The 11,304-nt window shown below is 32.7% G+C and overlaps 1 protein-coding gene and 1 long non-coding RNA gene across 4 annotated transcripts; one reads left to right on the forward strand and one right to left on the reverse strand.

Moving 5' to 3' along the window:
• Positions 1 to 4,350, reverse strand: LOC108994967 (receptor-like protein kinase FERONIA). 2 transcript variants are annotated; one of them, XM_018970408.2, is made up of 9 exons: positions 4,292 to 4,350; positions 2,728 to 2,835; positions 2,383 to 2,582; positions 2,072 to 2,298; positions 1,645 to 1,771; positions 1,496 to 1,567; positions 1,219 to 1,402; positions 995 to 1,127; positions 1 to 483 (listed from the first exon to the last, which is right to left on the reverse strand). In XM_018970408.2, exons 3-9 carry the CDS (start codon positions 2,534 to 2,536, stop codon positions 232 to 234), a joined length of 1,149 nt encoding a protein of 382 aa, XP_018825953.2. In that variant the 5' UTR covers positions 2,537 to 2,582; positions 2,728 to 2,835; positions 4,292 to 4,350; the 3' UTR covers positions 1 to 231. The 2 variants fall into 2 exon arrangements, with proteins under 2 accessions (XP_018825953.2, XP_018825955.2); XM_018970410.2 differs by lacking the exon at positions 4,292 to 4,350 and having other exon boundaries at positions 2,693 to 2,990.
• Positions 3,452 to 4,566, forward strand: LOC108994968. 2 transcript variants are annotated; one of them, XR_001996789.2, is made up of 3 exons: positions 3,452 to 3,805; positions 3,947 to 4,173; positions 4,321 to 4,566. It is a non-coding gene; the product is annotated as an uncharacterized LOC108994968 (long non-coding RNA). The 2 variants fall into 2 exon arrangements; XR_004801906.1 differs by having other exon boundaries at positions 3,947 to 4,566.
• Positions 4,567 to 11,304: the final 6,738 nt, after the last annotated feature.

The following is an 11,304-nucleotide window of genomic DNA, read 5'->3' on the forward strand; positions in this document are numbered from 1 at the left end:
TCTTAATGGAAAGCCAATAATATTTTGCTTCATTGACTTTATACAATCATACTTACATGGGTTTCAACCGTAGTAGTTTGGCTTAGCAAATAAAAAAAATTACAGCATTTTGACCTCTCTTCGTGTCTCCCAAAATAATAAATCAAACAGCTAGCTAGCTGTTTGTTTGGATGCGGTGTTTTGAGCTTAAGCTTGGCCCAAGCATTAACAAACACCAACGAAAACTCATCTTCATGATGATGTAAATAGCTGACTGCCTAAAGTAAATATGGCAGTACCTTCACCCATGACTGTGGTCATTGCCATCTCTTTCTCTTGTATACTTTCAAGCTCCACCACAACCATTTCCATCTTTGGTCTCCTTTTTCCTGGAAAACTCACGCATTGTAGTGTCAGCCTGATCAAATCCCTCATTCCCTCGGCGGTGAAACTTCCCCCCAGTCTTCGGTCCACAAAATCATTTAGACTCAACCTTGATTCGACCTTCACAAGTTTAAAAAATAAGAGATGTTCAAAAACAAAGCAATGGTGGCCAGTCCTTTGTGTGAGTTGCTAATTGAAAGGATCAAAGGTTACTAAAACAGGGTTCTATAATTCTATTCTAGCTTAGGTCTGAACTTTTTTCGTTGAAAATAATGTAGCCTTGGGCTTGCTTAAACAATAACCTTTCTCAACAACATTAAGATCAATAAGAGCTAGGATACTTTTTGAAGCGGATTTCTTTGTCATTGTTGAGTTACGTCATCCATTTTTGTGTTAAATGTTTACAAATTTGATAATTTAAGTTTGACGTAATTTGAAAGGTCGTATCAATAAATATACACTTCAGCATTTTAGAAGTCCGAGAAAAAATATTAAATGTATTTAAGAAAAACTTACAAAAAACTGTTTTTTGCACCAAAAAAAAAAAAAAAGAATAAAGAATAAAAAAAAAAAGAGAGGAAGGAAAGAGTTCTTTTAAACAATTAATAAAAATAAAGAGCATTATACCTACCCAACGGAAAAAACTTTCATTAGATCCCAAGGAGTCAATATGCAGAGCCTCCTGTCCAGTCACAAGCTCCAAGAGAAATATCCCAAAGCTGTACACATCGCTCATTTCAGAGATCGTCCCTGATGCTCCTACCCTAAACATTGGCATACATGATAATATGCATAGGTGAAAGTCATTTTATTTAACACCAAAATGTAAATGCAATCAGAGGAAATTAAGTTTACTCTGGATCTCGGAAAACATTGACACTGGATGTTCGAGATGGACCTGCTTCGTCTATCTTTTCAAGCAGTCTTGAGATCCCTGCATCTGAAACCTTTGCAATGAAGTTCTCATCAACCAAGACATTTGCTGTTTTGAAGTTCTTATGCACCAAAGGAGGTCTTAGGCCATGAAGATGGCATAAACCTGCACTAGTGAAAACAATCAATTCTAAATTCAACTCTCTATCGATTCTTGTCAGTTCCAGAACAGCATCATTAGGATTTTTGTTGGATCTACCTTTAGCTGCCCCAATAGCTATAGTTAGCCGTTGCTTGAACTCCAATTTGGTTGATGAATCTATTCCAGTAGCTGCCAGAGATGAGAGTCAGAAATGGCATATATCCTTCCATCATCATCCGAAATCAATGCCATGAAACGGGTCATACCGTATAGGTGATTGATCATGCTTCCATTGGGCAAATATTCAAAAACTAGCATCTGAGATCCATTTTCCTGGCAGTAACCAAGAAGAGAAACTAGATTGCGATGTCGAATCTCTGACAGATACCTAACCTGTTTGCCATACAAACCATTACTTTGTATACATATTTGAAATATACAGTTAGTATGCCTACGATGGTCATTTTTAACATGGTCTACTGAGAAGCCAAATTAGGCTTATAATACTCCCTGCTTTGTTAAAGCAAAGGGGTGTGGAAATGTTCATCAACTTCAGAAAACATTAATGAGTACTTACAGATATTGTGCATTCAGTCATTAGTGGTATCGGAACAAAGGGGGTGCAGGGAGACAAAAAAAGAGCTAGAACATAGACATCAATCGAATATCTTGGAAGAAACCTAGTAATAATACCTCTGCAACAAAATCATGTTGAGGAGGAGCTGGACGCCTTTTGATAGCCACAACAGTCCCATCGCTGAGAAAACCCGTGTAAACTGGTCCAAAACGTCCATAGCCAATGAGATTGCTTTCACTGAAATGCTTTGTAGCTTGTTTTAATTCTATCATTGTGAACTGTTTGGCTCCCTGTGCCTCAGACGAGGCTGCCGCCGAACTCGGTCCACCTCTATTCCATTCCGCTGTGATGTGGAGATGAATAGAGATTGACATGAATTAGCTATCTCAAATCTACATGGTTAGTGTTAGTGGCAACGAAACCTTACCTACTGCAGATGGATCTGAAGAACCTGTCTCTGAATTCTTGTTTGAAAAGCTCTTACATTGTGATTTGCAGAACCACGCAAGTACAATGACTATTGCCAAGAATGCAAGCGCCCCTGCAGCACCCCCAACTATGGCTGCATTCGACTTTGACATGTCACAGAGCCTTTGTGTCTTCCCCAAAAAAACTTGAACATGGAATCTGTGATGGAAAGAGAACCCAAGAGTAATCAAAAAATTTAAACAACCTGATGTTTGTTGAAAGAAAAGGAAAAGTAAATTAGACCCAGGATAGATTTACTCCGCGGAAACCTTGTAGAAAGAATATAAGAGTGAAGCTTTTATACCAGCAATTGAAATTTTAGATCCCTTCCTCCTCGTTTACAATGGCATTTGAGCACTTCCGGTGCCGAGAAGTGCCCAAAAATGTGAACTTAATGATCTGAGGCATCCACCTGGGAAATGGGTATTTGTTAAGGATCAATGCTGCTAAAAATGTTAAGTAGGGTTCAGAAGACAACTCATTTGCTTGTCAAAGTACCCCACTTCCCTTTTCCAGCATTCACCACCTCATCAAAATGACACTAGAGAGCCCTATGAATGAACAACATGCTGTCCTTTCAAAACAAACCCTTCTTTTAGATGGGTTCTGGTTTTACCCCGGTGTGGGGGGAGGGATGTTTTGGGCACTAGTAGAAAATATCAAGGAGAAGTTATTACCATATCCGTTACTGCTGGTAGAATTCATGCTGGTTTTTACAATGGACATTGCTTAATTTCCCGGAAAGAAAGCTTCATTTGATACTCTTAAAAGATTTGGTACATACGTTAGGTAGAACAGAGAGTCATTTGATTTACAGACAATCAAGTAAAAGAGGTGATAACCTCTAAACACACTCGTAGATTTGTTTGGACATATATAAAGAGATCATTAAGCTGAGTAGCCCCTGTATGAAATCAATGAATCACCATGTGAGCTGTTATTACCAACTGTAATCTTATTTATTTTCAAATTACTATGTGAATGTGGACAGGGATAAAAGTGACTTTAAATGGGCAGGCACCGGAAGACATAATTATTGAAGGGGATCAAAAGAAAAGGTAGTCATCAGCATATCGATTCCAAGTCTCTTCCCTGAATTCACTCTGGCTTCCCTTTTTTGCCTCTTTTTTGTCATCTGATCTGGAAAGAAGGGAGGGAGTTCCTATTATTGTATAAAGAGATTCGACTCTTCCTCAGATGGGGTCACGGACAGCTGAGCTAAGCCAACATACTACAGCGAGCTTAACAGGTGCTCGGTTCGGTTTCCATGGCCAGATATCTCTTCGTTGAATGGGAATTCGAATTTTGCTTCCCTTTTGCCTGTTTTTGTATATATTTATATTTCGTGTAACAAGTTGAGCTGTGGACAGGGGCCAGCGAAGGTTTTTGGGCTCTCTCTCTCTCTCTCTCTCTCTCTCTCTCTCATTCATTTATTTTGTTTGTTTCCTTGAATTTGTTATGGTTTTTGGTTAGGCTGTAAAGTGGAAGGAGATTGGTGGGAATGAGATTGTCATTTTATGCAGGTCTGTAAGCTGGGTACAAGCGGCCCGTGTCAGAGCTGAGAGCGAGAGCGAGAGCGAAAGAGAGAGATAGAGCGAGAGGTTCTTTTGGGAGAGAGAGTTAGATTTTTCCTCAGTATAATGTTTGGATCTGTTGTCTCAGACTGTGGCAGCAAAAATGGGGATGTTTATGCATGGCCAAACTACAAAAAGATTAGTTCCTCCTGATCAACTCCATGTTCTCTTTCAGGGTATGACTATGACCTCTGCTTTCTTTTATTTTCTTCTTCTTCCCCCCACCCCCACTTTTACAATAGAAAATTACCATGCAACTACTACAATCGTTAAGAAATTTATGGCTTCCCATACCTTACACCTTGTAGCCTTTTAATTTCCAGTGCTGACTCTGGCTCGTTTGAAGAGTAAAGAATTCTTTTCTTTTGGGTCAAAAATCATCCTAATCGGGACAGTGGTATCTTAGGTCGAAGATCTTGTGTATGGGGAGGGGGAGGGGACCATTTATGTGGGGGCTTCTGTTTTTTGTCTTTTTTGGCCAGAACTTAACTGTGGTTGATTCTCTGTTATTGTTAACCCTTGTATAATTAGACTAACCATGTTCTTCAACTTTAAGATTGGTTGATGTCTTTCTTATGGTGTGGAGATCTACTATTGAAAGATTCACTACCTGCATTCTTCCAAAACCCCACGGTTTAAAGATACTTTTGTGCAGGATCATTGTTTAACTCTCACATGTTTTTTCTCTATTGATGTGTTAATTTACTAATGCTCCAATGATTGGGAAGTGGACCTCTTCTCATCGTTTTTTTTTCTATCGGTTGTATTCAACTTAGGTGGGAAGCAATGATGAAGATAGATTGGTATGGGGCTCACATTAAGAAAGGAGTATATATTGTGAAGTGTTCTACGAGGTCATATCATGTGTTAGGAATAACAAGAAAACAATAGATCACCCTCTGATCCAATATTGCAAGGTTGCTATTTCTTTATGGAACACAATAGTGAGCTCGGGCCACCATTGTGTGGCCGAGTTCGGCCACCATTAGGCCGGCCAAATTCGACCATCTTAGCGGCGGCCAAAGCAAGGGTCATAGGTGATAACCAAGTAATTAAGATGAGATGAGATGAGTTGAACCCATTTGGATAGTGAGATGAGATGAAGTTGTTGAAAAATAATCTTACATTACCTGCGGATAAGGTCTTGGATAAATTTATAAAAAATGAACAATCCTCTATTGTAGAATCGATTTTATAAGATGAGTGAGGTCCATAAATTTCTTCATGGTATCAGAGACTTCCATAGGAAAAATTATAGAATGAATGAACAATCATATCTTGTTAAACTGGTTTTATGAGATTAGTTAGGCCATAAATTTCTTCGGAGGTGATAGCCAAGTAAATAGTCATAGGTGATAGTCGGCTCTATTTAGATAATAAAATGAGATGAAATGAGTTAAAATTATTTGTAAATAATAATAAAATTATTAATTAAAATTAAATAAGATAAGATGAGGTGCCTCTATTCAAAAAGGACCAAATCTTAAGATTAGGTTGAAGGTGAACATTTTTTTCCCTTTTCTTTGTTTTAACTTTTTTTTTATTAGTTTTAAATTTTTTTTTCCAAACGGCGGTATTACGGACTGCACATGTTCTCTACTAATTAGGTTGGGCGGAAATTCCAATGGAGGCTTGTTCAAAATTCATTCTAGCATGAGGAGCTATTAGCCTATTACTAAAAAAACGTGTGGGGCAAATCTTGATTTGGGCAAAATGCAAGGGGTTTTTGACAACATTTTTCTAAAAAAAATAATATATCCAATTTATTACCATTTTTATTGACAAGTAAAATTATTAAATAAAAATAATATATAAACTAAATTACTAATTCCTCTTTAAAATTTAGTGATATTTTAGTTTTTTATAACAAATACTTTTGTATTTTCTCAACCAGTGTACTTTTATTTTGTCACATTGTATACATAAGATTAATACTAGATATAATCATGAGTTGTGCAAGCGCTGCATATTCTTTTTCAAATTTATCATTAAAAAATTAATTTTTTTATGTGAATTTTATATTTACTAACTTTTTTAAAAATAAGTGTGTGACGCAAAAAGAGTTGAAATTTATTATTAAAAAAATAATTTTTTATGTAAATTTTATATTTACTCACACACTCTATAACTGCAACTATTATTTCTCTATATATAGTCCTTAACTATATTTTTCTCAAATAAACTTTGCCAGATTTCTCACCAAACATAGGGAAAAAAAAGTAATGAATTTATAGATCACATTACTCAACTAAAATTTTGAAAGAAAATTTTATTTGTACTTACAATTTTTATTTACATAATGATATGTGTTGACGTGCTAGTTCTTGATATAATAAAAATTATAAAATATAAATTTAAAAATAAAACTGATAAAATTAATCTTATACGTAAAATTTTAAGTACATATAGTACTTCTCAATTTTGAAAACCAAAATTATACTATTTTAAAGGTTTTATTTATTATATGATGTTTTAATGTATGCTAATTTAATTATATAAATCATTTGTCATATAATAAGTTTATTCTTTTTGCACATTGAATTTGGGACTAGTCATATTTTAGGAAAACTCTATCATCAATTTAGTGCGTAGAGCCTGTATAGTTCTTCATGTTTATATGATATAATTTTATTTGAAAGATTAATTTTAAAATTTTTGAATTTTACAAATCCAATACCACCATTCAAGTTATTGAGATGATATACTCTATATACCGACTTGATAATATAATAACTCTATATTAAGAAAAATGTTACTTGTATTTACGAAAAACTTAATTCTTCATGTGTCGACATTGATATGCTGAAAATTATAAATTATAAATTTTAGATTTCAAAAGAAAATTGATAAAATGAGTCTTATAAGTAAAAATTATAAGTATATATACTCATATTTGGCTCGTTTGTTTTTAGAAATGAGATGAGATGAGTTGAAATTAAAATTAAAAAAATATTGTTAGAATATATTTTTTAATATTATTTTTGTTTTAAAATTTGAAAAAATTAAATAATTTATTTTATTTTATATTAGAAATTGAAAAAATTATAATGAATAGATGAGATGTGATAAAATATTTTTTTGAAAACAAATGAGGAATAGTGAATACTTCCATCTTGCATCACGCATGATGCAACATTGGCGTCACCCTATTTGCCAATACTACTACAGTCTACGGTCAAGCTTAATGGTTGCAAAACCTATAACCGTTGAAAAAACTACTTGGTATTATTAATTTATTCCACGAATCCCGCTTGTTAAGGCGTAAAGCAGACTGCAGAAATTGCTGGGAATTCACGTTTTCCCTCTATTCTTTTGTTGTAACGGATAAATAATAATTTGGGAATGAATATCAAACTTACTTGTCAGCGACAGACAGGATATTGTTTTCCCCGCAACAACCCATAGTTTTCCACACCTCTCTCTTCTCTTCTGTTTCGTAGAGTGACATGGACTGGTTTTAGTACTCTCGTACAGTGTTGGCACCTGATCTTGTAAATTGAATTTTACTCGGTATTTCTATATCATACACATATTTTTATTTTTAATTATTTTTATTTATTTTCTCCCAATAAATATGTGATATTGAGATAATAAATAGAATTCTTTTTTATAAAGTGCGGTTTGCATAGTAATATGAAATGAGATAATTTTATATGAAAGTTGAATAAAATATTGTTAGAATAATATTTTTTAATATTATTATTATTTTAATATTTGAAAAAAAAATGAATGGTCTATTATATTGTGTGTAAGAATTTAAAAAAATTATAATGATAAGATGAGATAAGATGAAATACTTTTACTATCCAAACGAGACCTAAATTTGATCATACTAAGAGCATTCTCATTGGCTTGGCCAAATGAGAAAATTATCTAAAATTTAGATAACTTGTATAAAAAAACTCTACATTAGATTGGCCATCTTCAAAATAATTTGTATTTTTACTACAGTCATTGACCAAATATAGAGAACCATAATTAGTTCTCCAAATATTAAAATACTAATTTCTCACTCCAAGCAAACAAATTAAATTAATTAGAATATAATTAACATTTAACATTTAGAATATAATTATTATTAACATTTGATAATACTTTTTTAATATTAATTTAATTAGAATATAATTATTATTAACATTTGATAATACTTTTTTAATATTAATTTAATTAAAATATAATTATTATTAACATTTAATAAAACTTTTTTGATATTAATTTAATTAAAATATAATTATTATTAACATTTAATAATACTTTTTTTAATATTAATTTAACTAGAATATAATTATTATTAACATTTAATAAAACTTTTTTTAATATTAATTTAACTAGAATATAATTATTATTAACATTTAATAAAACTTTTTTTAATATTAATTTAATTAGAATATAATTATTATTAACATTTAATAAAACTTTTTTTAATATTAATTTAATTAGAATATAATTATTATTAGCATTTAATATTAATTTTTTTAATATTAATTTAACTAGAATATAATTATTATTAACATTTAATTGGTAGAACTATAAAATGTGATAAAAATAAATTTAATTAATTAATTATTAAAATAATAATATTTTAGTATTATATAGAATGTGAATGGCTAATCCAATGTGGGGATTGAATTTAAATAGAATAGGCAAATGTAAAAAAGTATGATATTGGCTAAATTTTAAATATGCATTTATCCAAATCAATGAGAATGCTCTAAATCATAAACGTTCGTATGAGCATAAAGGTGCACACAAAGTACACAATTATATTAGTTATTTTTTGTCACAAATAAAAGTTATTAACAAGTTTTAGTGCTCGTTTGGATAGTGAAATGAGATAATGTTAAATAAGTTGAATAAAATACTGTTACAATATTATTTTTTAATACTATTATTATTTTGAGATTTAAAAAAGTTAAATTTTTAATTATATTTTATATGAAAAAATTATAATGATGAGATAAAATGAGATGGATTGAGAATGTTTCTGTATTTAAACGGAGTCTTAATCGTTAAGTTTGTTTATGAATTATTGATAGGTCTAACATATCAATTAATTATTTTTTATTTAGTTTTTTATAATTAAAATATAAATACAGATATATACAAATATCACGCATACCTTTTAAAACAAATAAAAATTATTACGAAAAAGTAATTATTTTTACCTACACGAAATTTATATACCCTAAATTAATAAAATTCATTTTTCTTAGAGATAGTTATTAGTTACCTTTTAACTGCTAAAATGATTGTTGGTACGTCCTATCATATCATTGAGATGCTCCCAACTGAGACTACCAACAATAGGTTGAAAAAAATAGATCAATTAATCATATAGTGGGAAGACTTTTTCTTATTTACCTAGTATGCGGTTGTTTTTTTTTTAGATCGTTTGAACTGCCATCATTTGGCGGGGGCCTACATATTCCGTAAACAAGTAAGACAAGCGGTAAACAAGAACATGGTCCTCTTGAGAAAGCCATCCTCTTTGGCGAGTTTTGGACAAGTAGTATGCACACGATTAGACCTCACTACAACATAAGAAGCACTAAACTCAGAAATTATGTGGTGGATTTCCTTTGTTTTGATCTCAAACTATGATTAAAATCATGATGTGAATTAGGATTTTACTTTTTAGAGTGTCCAATAAAAACTCTTTTTATTATAGCAAGTAGGCCTGCACACCGTCTAACCCGCACTGATTTTGGACCAAATTCGACCCAACTTGTGTCCAATCCAACAAGAAAAGAACCGACCCAACTTTAGTCGGGTCAACCCGTTTGCCATTTTAGAATTGAAAAGTTGATACCGATCTCCCCATTTCTTTTCCAAGCCCTAAACAGTCATTCCTCCCATCTCATCCCCCATTTCTTCTACACTACAAAAAACAATCGCATTTCCCTTTAGCTGTTGTTGTTGCACTTTGAATGGTCGAGTGAATTTATAGGACTTATTGTGGAGGACTTCTTGAACGAGTGCCAGCAGTCTGCGTTGACACCCGCATCTTCCTCTCCCTTCTCCAGAATCGTTTCGCCTCCTCCCCTTCAAAACTCGCTGCCAATTAGTTCTTCCACTCTTTCCATTCTCGTATCGACAACATTCTTCTCAATGGGGATGAGTTGGGTAGCGTGATGTTTTTCTTCGGGCTACCAAAATGTTTTAAGGTGAGCTTTGTCGATTAATCAGCCAACTTGTGATGAATTTCTGGTTGCTTGGTGGATGAGGGCTATGTTATTGGGTCGTGGGGAAGTGAAGTGAATTTCTGGTTGCTTGGTGGACGAGGTACTCCTATATTTTCCTTATTTTCTCTCTGTTTGATGTTGTGCTTGTTGCTTGTTGGAGTCGACGTGGAAGATAAATGGAGTCGACAATGAGGATGAATGGAGTTGACGACAATGACAGTGATGACAAAGAGAAATTGGGAGGGATGACAGTTAGGGTTTGAGATTTGGGGAGGGATGGCAGACAATTTGAGGAGTTTTAGTCGAATTGAAACTGACAGTTATCGGGTTTGACCCGCAAGTTAGTTCAACCCGCTTTTATCGGTCAAGTCGGGTCGGGTCGGTTGGTACGGATGGTGTGGGTTGACGGCTTTTCTGCATAGCCCTAATAGCAAGTGTGACCATGAAATTATAGTTTTTTTTTTTTGGGTCGAGATCAGAAACATTGTCTATCCCAAATTAATTTGGGTTTGGATACAAAAATAGTTTTAACTCATGTTATCTAATCATTATAATTTTTTTAAAATTTCATACAAAATATAATAAACAATCCAACTTTTTCAAATTTCAAACTAATAATAATATTAAAAAAAATAATATTATAATAATATTTTATTTAATTTTTAACTTTCATTTCAACTAATCTCATCTCAACTCAACTCAACGTCCAAACCTCACCAAATGTATTGTTAGCTAAAGTAAGTATTGTGTTATTTACAAGTCATAAACTTATCATGAAATCAATTATATTTATAAAAAAAACCAAAATATAAAGTATATTTTTATACTAGCAGATATAAAAAGTTGGTTGACATATTAATAAGTAAAGTTATAAATAGATTTTTTCTATAGGTAAGTCCAGATACTTGAAGTATCAATTTTTCAAATGTTAGTTTACATCTGAATATTGTAACATCAACTTATAACATAGGGTAGGCTTGGGGATTGGGTAATTGAACCCCGCCCGTCTACACGCACACGACGGGTGGATACTTGCCCATGGAATATGTCGGGGGGTGGGTGCCGGGCCGTGCGTTGGCCCCACCTAGGTTTCACCTTTTCGTCCGACCCAATATATATATGAGT

The sequence above is a fragment of the Juglans regia genome, chromosome 7, assembly GCF_001411555.2.
Source record: "Juglans regia cultivar Chandler chromosome 7, Walnut 2.0, whole genome shotgun sequence".
Taxonomy (NCBI): domain Eukaryota; kingdom Viridiplantae; phylum Streptophyta; class Magnoliopsida; order Fagales; family Juglandaceae; genus Juglans; species Juglans regia.

Excerpts from the sequence above, each read along its gene's own strand:
- LOC108994967 (XM_018970408.2), bottom strand. The coding sequence starts at position 2,536 with ATGTCAAAGTCGAATGCAGCCATAGTTGGGGGTGCTGCAGGGGCGCTT. Across the intron at positions 1,568-1,644 it reads CATGATCAATCACCTATACG|CTACTGGAATAGATTCATCA; the intron begins GTATGACCCGTT and ends CATCTCTGGCAG. Across the intron at positions 484-994 it reads ATGAAAGTTTTTTCCGTTGG|GTCGAATCAAGGTTGAGTCT; the intron begins GTAGGTATAATG and ends AAACTTGTGAAG.